General features: G+C 37.0%; 1 protein-coding gene across 2 annotated transcripts in view; it reads left to right on the top strand.

Annotated features, from left to right (window-relative positions):
* The window catches only part of TRIO (trio Rho guanine nucleotide exchange factor), a 137,044-nt gene extending 125,383 nt beyond the window's left edge, over positions 1 to 11,661 (top strand). Inside the window, exons 50-57 of one of the 2 annotated variants that reach the window (XM_053467343.1) lie at positions 188 to 314; positions 2,104 to 2,131; positions 2,950 to 3,112; positions 3,546 to 3,667; positions 4,296 to 4,374; positions 4,706 to 4,906; positions 8,738 to 8,876; positions 9,683 to 11,661. In XM_053467343.1, the coding sequence (XP_053323318.1) occupies positions 188 to 314; positions 2,104 to 2,131; positions 2,950 to 3,112; positions 3,546 to 3,667; positions 4,296 to 4,374; positions 4,706 to 4,906; positions 8,738 to 8,876; positions 9,683 to 10,225 (1,402 nt within the window). In that variant the 3' untranslated portion in view covers positions 10,226 to 11,661. Of the gene's footprint in view, positions 1 to 187; positions 327 to 2,103; positions 2,132 to 2,949; positions 3,113 to 3,545; positions 3,668 to 4,295; positions 4,375 to 4,705; positions 4,907 to 8,737; positions 8,877 to 9,682 lie in introns of both variants that reach the window. The other variant, XM_053467342.1, reaches the window with a different exon arrangement.
* The last annotated feature ends 3,884 nt before the right edge of the window (positions 11,662 to 15,545 follow it).

The raw sequence follows: 15,545 nt of genomic DNA, 5'->3' as shown, positions 1-15,545 counted from the left end.
AATCTTTTCTTGTTATACTGAGTTTTTCATGAGAATTTATGGGCTCTTTTTAAAATGAATATTTGAATATCTTTAAGTTGAGAACCTTTGTAACTATTTTAAGAAATGTTAAACTGCTTTACACCTGACTACCACAGTAACATGTATGAATGAAATGAACAGGGTATTATCTCTGCTCCCTTTGCAGGAAGTCATCATCTTGGCATACAGCACTGAGAATAAGGAAAAAATCTGAGAAGAGGGAAAAAGAGGGTAAAAGAGAAACAAAACTAGAAAATGGCTATCGCAAATCAAGAGAAGGACTAGCCAATAAGGTATCTGTGAAGGTAAAAGTCATAATATGCACTAGAAGAAAGGTCAACTGCTTTTACTTCACTAATCACTATGGTATTCTGATTTTAACAAGATCACTTAATATTTATGCCTTAAGCCTTTCCCTACCATATAGTGTGCACATTGAAAAGCAATATTTGTATTTAGGTCCAAGAATGTGCAAAGCTTCAAACTTTCAAGGGGAACCCCATTAAATGTTGGATAGCTGTATATTAATAACTTGTCTTAATTACCCAGCCGGACATTCTGACTAATGAAAGTCTATATGGAGAAAAGGATTTTATTGGACAAGCATGACTTCTAGTATTGTCATTAACAGTCGGCTCAGTGTTGGAAAGACACCCAAACTGATCGCATGACCACAATGACAGCCTCAAGGTCTGCAGATAGAGGAAGTTTATTGGTACTGTATGTAATGGTCAAATAATTTTCCATTAAATCAAATGTTGTGCAGACAATTTGGGATCATTGAAGACCCCCAAATGGGAGAACCCCATTCTAGATGGGAGAAAAAAGCTTAAATAGTAAAATCATCTTAACAAGTGTAGTGTTTTTTCAGCAGTTGCCACCTGTCCTGTTTTTTATTTGTTTTTGTTGTTCTCCAAATATTAGTCATTCTAAATGAAGGACTGTAGATATAAAACGATATTAAAAAAGGCCTATCTGCCCTTGAGAGAATAGTTTGTGGGGGGGGGTGAACAAAACATATTGTAAGAATGGTGAAAAAAAAACATCTGGGCACTACAGTGTAAAAACCTTGTTTAAACCTTGTAAACCATTGTAAATGTTGCTTGCTTTTTAATCTTGAAGCGGTGCTTTCCTGTAACAGTTACTGGGTCAGCTTTAGATGAAGTATGGACTTTCATATACGCGTTACGTATTATATTTACATTACACCAGCATATTCACCTGCAAATGTATGTGAAGAACTCAAATTATCACACGACTCACAACAATAGCAGCATCAAGGTCAAATAAATGACGTTTATTGGAACAGCATGAGATAAAAACAGGTTTTTGTCAGTGCTAACCTAGATAACTGTATACAGCACAGTATTTTATGGTCATGCAGAATGTGAAATGACACCAGACATAGTGGAGCCCATGTAGCAAAAAAGTTTCACTCATGATGATGAGTATTTGTTTTAGAGAGCACCTTGCGATTCTGCCATGAATCCCACATTATATCAATGTCTTTGACGGAGTCATAAACGCTGATTAAGACGTGAGAAGCTTGTATACCAATAGAAGGCTACCTAAGGTGTTTTTCCTAGATGAGTTTACACATTGGCAAAAACAAATTGCAACCTTCTCCATTGGCCATCATGGCTGTGTAGACTTAGAGCCTTAGAAATCTAGAACATTTTTTTCAATTTTTCAGTGAGGTCTTTTGAACATTTGTGTTCTTTATGTAATGCCAAGGGACAACTTTAGTCAGGTGTGAAAAAATAACTTTCACACCTGAATACAGCATGGTTGATTACCTGCCATTTCAAACAAATGAAACAAGCCTCAAATGGTGTCTTTGGTTCTCTCAGACATCCTCTAGGTATTACTGCAATCTACAAAATGCTCCGACCCAAATCTGTGTGAAAAATATGCAGCAAAGCAGCAAATCACACAGTGGACAAATACATTTTAACATAACTACATGTGAGCGCATCATTTCTCAGTCCATGTGCTGATAATTTCCTTTACTGGTACTTTCAAGCACCTCCCAATCAAAAGAACATACCACAAATTGTAATATGTTTTGTTTTTCTTTCCCAGCTCCTGAATCCAAACTGCATTTATGATGGTAAGTCCAACAAATGCTCTCAACGTTTCTTATTATTTCATACTTTGATACGTATGTCTTGCAAAAAGGTGGCTATAGATAGGAAGTTGCTCCTCATTTGTTTTTCTCTCTATGGGTTCTCTCTTGGGAAAGTTGCTGGAAAAGTTGTATTTATATCTCCAGGGGCTGTATTCAATAAAGTTCTCAGAAAAGTTGTGGTGTTAACTCCTTGAGTTCACTATACATTATCAAGTGCCGACCCCAGTGAGCTTCTGCTGCAATATGTGCTTGGCTGTCCCTGTATAATGCATAGTTCAATCAGCAAGGTTTCTTTAAAGTTTCCTGACATGTTGGTTTATGCATTTATACAGGGTCAGCTCACGCTTTCATACTGGAACAAATTGCTAGTGTTAACAAAGCTTAAGTGTTCCCTTTATTTACCTTTTATTTCTGCCTTTTTTTTATCCATATGAATGGCTTTTTCTTGAGTGGCCTTGTCCCGCAGTGTTATGTAGAAATCTATGGTGTAGGTTAATTTAGGTTAGCAGCAGTATGTGTGTTGTCTCATGAGCAACTCCGCAACTAGACTAACTGCACGGTTAAAGGTGAACAGTACCTCTCGGCCTTCCTTGGTTGAGTATGGCAGGCCAGCGTCCACTGGTGCTTTGTGATGCCAACAGATATCAATTGAGTTAAGCAACAACTGACATGTATTTAAGAAATTAAAATATATAAGGAGGGGTACTAAAGAGTTAATTTAATCAAAACACTTTTATATTTTCTAGCTGTGCTACAAATTTGTATTAGCATTCTAAACAATGTATCTTTTTCTCTTGAAGCTCCTCCAGAATTTATAGTTCCATTAAGTGAGGTGACATGTGAGACAGGAGAGTCAATCATTCTTCGATGCAAAGTTTGTGGTCGACCCAAGGCATCCATTACCTGGAAGGGTCCTGATCATAAGATATTAAGCAATGATGGACATTATAGCATCGCTTACAGGTACAGTGAGATTCTTACTCGGCTTTGATAAAGAATCTTAATCCTATCTTGTCTGAATAAAAAGGTAAATCAAGCATGGAGTGCCATTTTATTCCTTCACAAATGCTGTTCTGAAATAGTAATCCTTTGATCAGATTACTTTTATTAAAATATAAATGAGATGATTTACTAAATGATGGCATTACTGTATAGTTTACAAATTGTTCTAACGCTTTAAAGACTTGTTGCGGATGGATACCATTTTACACATGCACTGTTTTTCCTGCCTCCAATCTTTGTTCTAGATTAGCGCAATTCTGAAACAAAAGCTTGTGAAAACTTTCAATATACAATGAACAAGGACATTTTATGTCACTTCACCAGATTAATAAAAAACTTCACAAGCGTAAGGAAAGGGTGTGTTTTATGATCTTGTAACCGTCTCCGTTTGCAGTGATCTCGGTGAAGCAACACTAAAGATTGCAGGTGTGACTACAGAGGATGATGGCATCTACACATGCATAGCTGCAAACGACATGGGTTCTGTATCATCATCCGCGTGCCTCAGAGTTTTAGGTTAGTATTTCTTTTAATATGCTAAGCACAAGAACTTGAAGCTTTCATGAAGATGCTGTCCTTAAATATGTACAAGTATCTGGACAATAACTAGATGTTGATGTATGTATGGATCTTAGAGTATGAATAAACAATGAGTTGGTCATTTTAACTCACCAGGTTCAGTAAGGGGAAGCGATAACTCTACTTTGGATATTGCAGTTAACTTTGTCAAGACTTTAATAAAGATTCTTACAAACGCTTGTACCCTTAAGTTTGTTGCTCTATATAAAGGGGGAATGGTGCCTTTTTAGTTACAGAGCTTCTATTTTCCACAAATGGAGCAGTCACCTAGCAGAAGTAGTAGAGGCTAATGCAGCGATGGAATTTCCACATGCATGGGACAGGCATAAAGCAATATTTAATCTATTGACGTTTGAGTAGATCAAGAAAAACAGGTAGACTAGGTGAGCGAAATGTTTTTTATCTGCAATCAGTATTGTCGCATTCCCCAAAAAATAGTCACAAAATAGTTTGCAGTTTTGCATATTTTGTCCAAGTGTTCTTACTTATGACTCGCTTTTATATCACCTCGGTGTGTTTATATTTGCTGAACTGTTTCATATTTTTCCTTTCTTTTTTCCAACAGGTCCTGGGTGTGATGGGATGAGGGTAATCTGGAAAGACAACTTTGATGTGGCTTACGGGGAAGTTGCTGAACTTGGCAGGTAATCATTTATTTCTCAACAAATCTTGAGTCCAGTCTGTTGCATGCTAGGCATTTTAGTTACAAATTATCTGTTTTCTTTTACACTGTATGTTTTTGTGTATGTGAGGCTGGTTGTGTTTCGACTCAACTTCCCAACATTAGCATTTGCTTGCTCTTAGTACATATATACACATTGTACAAATCAGCTGTTTTAGTAAGTGAATGAGGATTTTGAATCTGGCAACTTTCACAGAAAATATGTCTACTGCATGTTGTGTTTCCAAATGATTTAATTGTATTTGAAGTAATCCATAAGTATAGCACGTAATGTCTGTGTATTTCTTCACCAGAGGTAGATTTTCTGTTGTGAAAAAGTGTGAGCAAAGAGTAACTAGACGAGCCGTAGCCACTAAGTTTGTGAACAAGAAGTTGATGAAGAGAGACCAGGTTACCCATGAAGTTGGCATCCTACAGAGTCTGCAGCATCCACAACTGATCAGCCTTCTTGACACTTATGAGACACCTACCAGCTACGTCTTAATACTTGAGCTGTAAGTAAATACTTACTGGATGCAAAAGAAACACTGTAGTGTGGAAACATTTACCCTAAATAGAGTTTTCAAGCTGGATCCATTTTACCTAATGATTGGTATGTCTAGGTCTGTCAATCTGAATGAATCCAGTGTGTGTGTGTGTGTGTGTGTGTGTGTGTGTGTGTGTTCGGAGAGGTAGTTGTAGAATATATATATGGAAGGGCTGCAACTAACGATTATTTTCATAATTGATTAGTTGGCCGATTTTATTTTTTCGATTAATAATTGAAAATAATTTAATAAACAAACATTATGTTAAAAACAAACAGCAGAATAAAAAACTTTGTGAAAAATGCTTCCCAGATATGCCACATACCCCCAGATACGCCACATACCCCCTTTATGCCACTGTGCCCCCCCCCGGATATGCCTTATAACACCCTATATGCCACTGTGCCCCCCAGATATGCCTTATAACCCCCTATATACCACTGTGCCCCCCCTCCAACTTACCCCCGTGCTCCAGACTCCTTGGTGTCTAGTTGGGGGCAGCTGGTGAGCGTCCGCGCGATGCACGTAGATAAATCTCTGCTGCTGGCCGGCACTTTTGCTGGAGCTTCTATGGCTGAGCACCAGAAGGTCATGTGACACCGGTGCTCCATCATAGAAGCCCCAGTGGAAGTGCCAGCATTAGCGGAGGATGTCTGCGCGCATCGCACACAGACCACCTCTGCTGTGCTAGCCAATACTTCTGCTGGCAGAAGTGGAGGACAGTAGCCGAGGTTGTCTGCGTGCATCGTACAGACACCCCCCACCAGCTGTCAGAGAGGAGGATCTGGGTCCCCTGAAGCGATGTGGGGGATCTGGATCTTAGTGTTATTATTAGGGATGCACCGAAATGAAAATTATAGACCGACAATTTAGAAGTCACTTGGCCGAAACTGAAAATGACCCCCCTCCTTAAAAAATAAATAAAAGAATAACCACACTTTTATTAAAATTAACACCAAAATGGGACAAAAAATGCAATAACAATAACTATATAATATAATACTATACATACACACACACGCAGGGTAAGCAGCCCAGCCCCTGTGGACGATTATTTTGCCGATAATGCCCTTTTCGGCCGATATATCAGTGCATCTATTTGAGGTCTGATTACAAAACAAGGGCTATTTTTCAGCGCATTTGCTTTAAAAACACCATCTTATAATCGATAAAAATTGATGGCAATGATTTTCATTATCGATTTTATCAATTAGTTGTTGCAGTCCTAATAAATTTCCCATCAGCATTTCTGACCATTATTTTGACTCTCATCAAAGAGTAAACCATGATCATAATCAACCTTTGCAGCAACAACTGATGTTTTAACCCCTTCAGTACCGGGACGTACCTGGTACTTCCTGGTTAACAGGCACCGGTAGACCGGGACGTACCAGGTACGTCTCCTCCAAAAAACGCCCCCACATCACCACAATCACGGTGATCGTGGGGGCGCTGCTGCTGCTGTCTGCCCAGGACTCCTGGGCAGACAGCACAGCCTGTCTAAGCCCGCCCCCAAGCCTACGATCACTCCCACGGAGTGATTTTGTAGGCAGAAACAGCGATTGCAGAAAGATCTGCAATCGCGGTTTCAGCTGCCACAGGCAGCTTCAGGGAAGGGGGGGGGTGTTGAATGATCCAACACCCCCCTGCTGCCTGATCGCTCCATGATCGCTCGCGATCGCGGCATTGAAGGGGTTAATTCCCGTTTTGTAGGGGGCTCTGCTGCTGGTGGTCTGCCTGGAAGCCCAGGCAGACCAGCAACAGCAAAAACGACCCCCCAGAAGTCCTCTGATCAGTCCTGTAGGACTGATCAGAGAGACTCCTCCCCTACAATCTCCAGTCTATTGGAGATTGTGTCCCAGCTGCCAGAGGCAGCTTCAGGGACAGGGAGACAGGGTTCTTTGGTCTCCACATGAGTGTGGAGACCAGACCCCCCCACCCTTCCTCAGTTAACCCCCTACCCCCCCTCTTCCTCAATTAACCCCTTCAATGCTGCGATTGTGTATGACCCCCATCGCAGCATTGCAGGGGTTAATATTAGTCCCCACAAGCTTGTGGGGACTAAATATCAGTCAATGCTGTGCTTCAATGGAGCATCAGCATTGAAAGAGTTAAAAAAAATTGTAAAAAATAATAATCATAATAAAAAATAAAAAATTAAAAAAAAAATTACAAAAATTTATAAAATAATAATAATATTAAAAAAAAAATAACAGCACTGACCTGAAAGTCCAGGGTGCTTCCAGGTCAAATGCTGGGCTGGGCTGATCAGATCGCTCCTGGCCAATAGGAGTGATCGGATCATTGTGGCAGCCCACGGATGACCCTGCTCTACAAAGAGAGAGGAGTCATCTAGGGTAATTATGAAAAAACACAAATTATTAATAAATGAAATAATCATAATTATTACCTGATCACTTGTCGGTGACATTTTAAGTCGCTGATTATTGATCGGTCTCCCTGATTGATGTCAGCGGCCTAAACCTGTCACTTACAAGTAATCTGATAAAAAAAAAATATTTAAAAAAATGTAAATGCACATGTTCCAGTTTTGCCCTCATAGCTTCCTCAAAAAAATGCATGAACCATGCATGTGAGGTTTTGTTGGAATCAGGGGATCTTGGTGAACAAAATGTGGTGTTTTCTTCCACTGTTGCACTTATGGTGTGCAAGAAATTCAGTGCAACATTGAAATGTATGCGTTAAAAAAGCAGTAAAATAATTTCCCTGTGAAGTTTGGCAGACATCAGTGAAGAAATGGCTAGCTGAAAACTGTCAAAACTACCCTAGTTGAACACCGAGACTTGTCTACTGTTCATAAATATATACTTTTATGGGGTAATTTACATTGGGGGGCTTCCAAAATGTCCCAAATGGGATATGGGCCCAGGAAACCAATTTCTGAAAATTCCAAATATGAAAACTAAAATGCGCATGTTCCAGTTTTGCCCTCATAGCTTCCTCAAAAAATGCATGAACCATGCATGTGAGGCCTTGTTGGAACCGGGGGATGTTGGTGAATTTTTCTGCAGTTGCACATATTCTATACAAAATATAATATAAAATCTAAAGCAACATTGCAACATATGCAAAAAAAAACAAAAAAAATATAAAATACCTCAAAATTTGGCAGCAATTGGCGATAAAATCCCTGTTTGAAAAGTGTCAAAATGACCCTGGTTGTACACCTTGACTTATCTACTTTTCATAAACATATAATTTTGGGGGGATAATCAGTATCTGTGACAACTATTGCAGTTATTAGACTACCATGCCAAATTTGAAAAAAACTACATTTCAAAAACGTGATGCATGCCTTGCAATATTTGCCCTATACTGGTCAAAATAGATGAAAATCCTGGCCATGTTGGGTGGTTTCCAAATCAGGACAACTTAATGAATATATTAGGGATAATTTTTTCCCATTGGTTCAATGTGTGTACAATTTGTATGTATACAAAACTGTAAAAAAAATGCGTTTTTTTCATTTTTTCCCCACTTTTTCCAGTTTATGTCAAACAAAACAATGTACTACCCAGCTTAATAAGGTTTCAAATGAAAGCCCTACTTGTCCTAAAAAAAACAATATATGATTTGTGTGGGTGCACCAATTGATAAGAGAGAAATTACAGTTGAAGAAAGACATGGCAAAAACACAAAAACGGCTCCGGTCCTTTAGCGACACGTTAGTATCAAAATCCCGGTCCTGAAGGGGTTAAACCAATATGTTTAGGCTTTAAATATGACAGCTCGTGTATTTTGTGAATTTTAACATATTATGCCTATCTTGTTCAACAGTGCTGATCAGGGTCGTCTGTTAGACTATGTGGTGCGCTGGGGGAACCTCACAGAGGAGAAGATCACATCCTACCTCAGGGAGGTTCTGGAGGCCCTACTGTACCTGCATAACTGTAGAATAGCACACCTAGACCTAAAGGTTTGTATGGTAGTTCAAAAAGAATATCCGTAACATAGTTTGCGCTTTACATGTTGACAGCTTTGTGACACGTTGACAGGCTAATTGGTGATATGGTTCAACAAGTGTAAGGTATTAAGTATGTTTGACTATAGCAAGTTTATTGTTGAGGGAGAAAAAATTGAATCTCAGCTATGATGTCAAGAAAGTACAAATAAAATGAAAGGAATGTTGAGAAATTTTCTTTGATCATGTTACTATTAAAATATTAATGAAGCACAACTTTACTGACCAAACTGGTGTCATTGGGTTTATCAAAGCAATGTCATCACGGAAAAAAACCTTTGCGGTGAAAAGACGCATGTCCCAGTGTTCGGAGAGGTAGTTGTAGAATACATATACGTTTTACAGTTAGATAGGACAGTGTTGACAAATCCCCCAATGACTACACTGACAAGTTTGAGCATTTCCTTTATTTGTAATTATTTATACATGGATATCTGTCTTTGAAGTCCTGCGCATGGCTTATTTGGTAGGTTCTGCCTCTTGATTTTTTTTTTCCTGTACTGAAGGGAAGTTTTGCAGAGCATGCATACTAACAAACTCTGGGTGAGACGTAAAGCAGTAATGACTTTTTGACTGGTAGATTGAGATAACAATAGCAACAGAACACAGGTACTAAAATGTATTATGTGAAAACTATTATAAATGCTACCGTTTAAGCACAAAATGTGTTGTGGTTCCCGTTTTTGAAAGGTTAGTCCATCTGGTTGTGAATGTATTTAAGCGTTATTACAACTATAATGTTTCTCTTGTTTGTTTTTTAGCCTGAAAATATTCTTGTGGATCAGAGCCTAACAAAGCCAACTGTAAAACTGTCTGACTTTGGTGATGCAGTTCAGCTTAATACGACCTATTATATTCACCAATTGCTAGGCAGTGCGGAGTTTGCAGCTCCAGAGATCATCCTAGGAAACCCTGTCTCCCTCACTTCTGATATATGGAGCGTTGGGGTCCTCACATATGTCCTTCTCAGTGGTGTTTCTCCTTTCCTGGACGAAAGTATGGAGGAGACATGCCTGAACATTTGTCGCTTGGACTTTAGCTTCCCGGATGACTACTTCAAAGGAGTCAGCCAGAAGGCCAAAGAATTTGTGTGTTTATTACTGCAAGGGGACCAGACAAAGCGTCCCTCTGCTGCGGTGTCCCTCCAGGAACAGTGGCTGCAGCCAGGCCGTCACAGGAGTGCTAGTATCTTGGATATGTCAAGACTGACTTCATTTATTGAACGCCGCAAACACCAGAATGATATTCGGCCCATCGGTAGCATTAAAAAGTTCTTACAGAGCAGGCTTTTGCCAAGAATTTGACATCTCACTGAAACATTCTCTCCTTCTCTTTCACCTGTCTGCCGTGGAAGTAAATTCTCCAGCCAATCATTTTGTTTAAAGCTGGATAATAAAAGATTCATAAGAAAGAAAGAAAACAAAATGTGGCAGCAAACGTGCATCGTGCGATATTGCATTGTAAAATCTGCTTACCTGTCAAAATTCACTTACTTTGGGATGGGTGGGGTGGAGAAGATTTTGTACTCTGCTAAAAAAAAAAAAAAAAAGGACTGATCACAGCTTTGCTGTAACAGTATTTTATTCAGGTTTCTGCAAAAAAAAAAAAAGAAAAAAAGACTAAACATTGAAATGAGAACAAAACACTATTTTTTAAAATGATCAAGAAAAGAATTTTGCAAGCGGAATCTTGAAAGCTTTTTTTTTTCTTCAAAAGTTTATCAAATGAAATAAAATCATGTCCCAAACAATCAGTTAAATTGTGTTCAAGTACAATTTGAGAAGTTGGCCATGCTGTCACCACAGCACTATACATTGCGTCCCAAACCACCTTTCTTCATTAAATTCGCGTTTTTGCTTGGTAATTCTGCATTGCCTGTTTTTTGACAGACATGCCCTGGTTCTTCTTTGTAGTAAATCCTACCACAAACTTTTGCATACAATAGAACAAAAAGATTTCCTCTGATAACATAAAAGCCTTACATGTAAATAGACATTTTATTTGACTCCACCCTGATATACTTTACTCTTTTATTTTATATCTTATATGAAGGAGTGATTGGGCAAAATGGCGTAACAAACAGCACATGCTGTCCTACATAAAGAACCTCTCCTTTCCTCGTTTGAGGCATGGGAATTCAGAGAAATATGAAAATACTGTAAATGCACTCATTGAATTCTAGGTTTATCCATTTTTTGGGTTTTTTTTGTATTTTTTTTTTCATATCATGTGCAATGTTGTGGCTTTAACATTTTATGCAACTATTTATGAAAAACTATGTTGTACCAGTAATAAATATATAGAAAAGCACACAGTACTCCAGGCTTTATAATTTTTCTTTTTCTGTTATGTTTTTATCAGACACAGCAATTATTTAGTGGGTCAGCACCTTAAAATGAGTTTGCTGTACAGTGGTTTGAGAGTTTTACTTTTTATTTTATATTTTAAATTCCCTTTTGGGATACTCATAGCCATTCAGAACTTGAGATTGTCAAATACAAAATATGTCTCAGCGTAAAAGTGACACAATTTTGTGCTTTACATGGAGTTTTCCCAACAGTGTGATATTGACCTGATTTCCCAAATCCATAACTGTATGAGAAACAGTTGACACTTTCTGATATTGTTACAGGTATTCTTTTATATTAATATTGTTGAAATGCCAAAGTATTATTTATATTATTTGTTGTTAGAGGCACAAAGTTTGTTTTTGTGTTTTATTTTTTTTGCATTTTAAAACAATCATATTTTCTTATAACAGCACTATAATTTCCCCAAATATTAAAAGGTAATTGAGCAGCTATTGCTTTACTGTTTCATTGGTTAAGAATAGCCATTTCATCTACCAAAAAAAGGAGCATAAACTCTACAATAGTCATATGTCAACATTGCCTCCAAGTCATATTGCTCTTATATACTGAACCCTTCTTTAAAAAAGGTACACTCTTACTGATGCTCAGAACCCTTACCTATGCTAAAGAAAAACGTAAATTCTCTTTATCTTCTGGTTAAGTTTCTCCGATTTTAATATGAATGTATTGGTTCTTAACATTTGCTTCAAATGAGTAGTTCTTTTAATCTGAGCTATTCTTCTCGTGCACATGTTACTAGAATTAGATATATATATATATGTAGAGTAATCTACTTCAACCTACCTTCCTTTTAAATTTTGGAGACCATGTAAGGAAATTCAACATTTTCCCAGTATCAAAAAATGTCTAGTTTTTTCGTAAAATATGTAAAAAATAAAATAAATACACACTGCAATGGCTGGTTTACAGTGAAGGTGGTGGCACCTTAATTCGAGTCCAATTTAGAACAAATTTTTTTTTTGTGGTTAATCACAAGAGTGAACGAATCTTAAGAAAAATAACTTAATGTTGGTGCATGATAGCATTTACCTCAGTAGGCAGAGGTGATTTAAGTGCTGTCCATAGAATGATATCCAGTATATTGCTGCGATTAGTAACAACACAAGCCTTACTCTGTATCATATTGCTCAATCTGAAATGAAATTCTAGAACTAGCTATTAGGTTTGTATGTCCCTACACTTATTTATTTTAATTTTGTAAAGGTGTACAGAAACATTTTAAAAGTAAACTTGGATGTATGATCATGCCAAACCTCATTACATTAGTTCTGTGTTATTTCCATATGATTTAATTTCATTTTATGCAAGTTTGTATTACTTGTTTTGCATGTATATTTCTTTGTACAGAAACATTGTGTTACACAGTATGTGATGTAAATATTTTATTTTGCCATCAGTTATTTTACAAATTAAACATATTTGATGTGACATTTTCTTGACTTTCATTTTATGCACAATTGTGAATATTTGCATTATGTGATGATGCAGATATTTATATCACTTCATTACATGATTATGTTGCATCATGAAACTGCAATTGCTTTTCTATCGTTGTTTCAATAAACTTAGCTTAAACACAATACGTATATACTTGGGAAGGTATGTTTAGTAAAATGTGAGCACGTACGGGCTGGCAAAAAAAATCCGCTTCCAGTAACAAAAGTCCAACGAATGCCAGCTCGCATATGCAATCAATAGTTGAACTGATGAGCTGGAAAAAAAGAAAGGTCAGCAACACACCCTCCCCCAAAACAATTTAAGAGGGGGAGGAGTTAAAAATATGGAAATACCTTATGGGATGCATAGAGCTCATCCTATAGCCCCTCACCACCTTCCATCCAATAGTATGGAGGTGGTTTTATGAGTAATAAAATACCATAGGGCGCCATTTTTACCCCTCCCCTATTCCCTGCCCATTGGAGCCATTAACCCTATACAGTAAAAGGCCCTGTCCTCTGCCTTTCACCTTCCACCCTTATACAATAGAACAGTGAAAATTCACAACATTCAGAGATATTGGTACAGAAGGAGAAGAGGTTCCTGCTCTTGTGAGCTTACAATTTGTTTTTAGTTTAATTATTGTCACTTAATAACCAGATAGAATATATGCTAAGCTAACAACAAATCCTCCAGGCTATCAGAAGCTCCCCCAAGTGCCATCATGGCTGAAAACCATGCTTACACTAGAAATAATTAAAACTAATGCCATGAAAGCTTTTTAATCACCAAAAAAGAATTTACACTTGAAGTATAATTTGTGTGATAAACACAAAATAAATCACTACCACAAAATTTGACAAAGGGTGGTAGTACAATTAGTGCATGGAATGAGTCTGAAATACCTTAGGGTGTCTAGTTTTCAAAAATATATGGTTTGATTGGGTATGTTGTATTGGCCTGCTTGAAAGATGTCCCAAATAGCACATGGGGCAGAATGACCAGATTTGGAAAAACATACTTGTACTTATTGTCCTATAACAAAAAAAAGCAACAAAACATTGGGTATTTTTAAACTCAGGACAAATAGTAGAATCTATTTCCAGTAACTTTTGTAAATGAATAAAATATTTTTTAAATAAAATGAGAAAAAGTTCATTTTTCATCATATTTTATTTATTTTATAGGAAATTAGCTATGATCAAAAAAATTTATTTAAAGAACGCCCCTCTTGTCCTAAAAAAAATGTATACACTAAATAGGAGAGGAGAAAATTACAGCTAAACATGAGCACTGGAAAAGTGTTAAAACTTTTGGTCACGAAGGGTACAAAAAGTAAATAAAAACAGCCTGGTCCTTAACAGGATAAAGAAATACGTTTAAAACAAAAAAATAAACTGACTACAATGATGTGACCATCACATGGATCTCCTGTCAAAAATTCTGGAAATAATTTTTTTTAAAAAAATAGGTGCTCAAACTGCTCTTATCCTTCCCACTAGAAGTATACAGTATGTAAGAGAACAATGCACATTATTGTTTGGGGACGCTTTACTGTTTCTGGGCATAAACAGCTTGCCATAATGTCAGAGTGGCTGTCTGTCAGTTGAGGCTCAGTAGAATTTGGGTGATGCAGGCTAAAGACCCTAAACAATGAATTTAATCTAGTACAGAATGGGTAAAAAATAAAATTTGGTCCACTCACAATACAGACCCGTTATTAAATCCAATGGTATCGTTGTTTGTGTGTTATTACTTAAACTAGATTGTTTGTTCATTATTGTAATTTAGCTGAAGAACAGACCATATTTACATAGAGGTTAGTAATTCCAAAGGGTTAACTTACTATTTCTTGCCACTGTATATGTATCTTTGCCATTGTTATAAAAAATAATAATAAACAATAGTATAAGAAAAAGACATGAATAAAAGAAAGGTTTATCAAGTAAGAAAAGAGAGAAGGAAAAGCAATGGACTTCTACAGCTGGACAAAGGCAGGTAAGATTCCCCAGTCGTGCGTCACAGTCATTTCAAATATATTAAAGAGTTGCTCACTTTGATTACGTACAAAAGCATGTTTTTATTGGTACGTGGATAAATGCCTAACACCTATCCACACGTATATGTGATTATTTCATAATGACATGATTTAATATTTTTATCATAGGAATTTGATTAAAGGGACAATAAGTCACTACTGTAACAAAAAAATATATTCCTAAATAAAATAATCTCAGAGATGTGCATAATTCATAAAGTGACTCAAAACGCCCATACGGGGGTGCCAAAAACAAAACAATAAAGCAAAAATGTAAAAAATTACAACAAAAATTACAAAAAAATTATGTAGTTCATGCAGACAAAAATTCATCAAAATTCAGATGATATGTTAAACTGTTTTAAATATATTTTTTGCCCCCCTCTGTAGCAGGAAGAATGACTTGTAAATCGGTAATGGGTGACAGATTACATCCCCATTGATGAAACACTCAATGTTATAAAATGGTCATAACTCAAATTATTCAATAACTACCCTCACCTTGCTCAGGATTAAGAGCTCTGAGAGCTCTCACGGTAATATGTTACAGGCACAGATTATAATGATACATAAAGAAGGTTAAATTCCTACCCTATGTGGGCTGTTTTTATTGATTAATGTAGATATGAAGTTCTATTCTAATATCACTAATTCTAATATCACTTTCTACTCATGAGTCCATAACACCATGTCCAGGTAAAATTTTTTCTTTGCTTCTCCATACCTGCTCCCTGGATTTTTATCGGTGGGGCAATAGGGCAGGGAAGTTGCTGGTCA

Source organism: Spea bombifrons, chromosome 5, assembly GCF_027358695.1.
Source record: "Spea bombifrons isolate aSpeBom1 chromosome 5, aSpeBom1.2.pri, whole genome shotgun sequence".
NCBI lineage: Eukaryota > Metazoa > Chordata > Amphibia > Anura > Pelobatidae > Spea > Spea bombifrons.
Note: the sequence above shows the minus strand (reverse complement) of the source record. Positions and strands in the feature narration are given on the sequence as shown.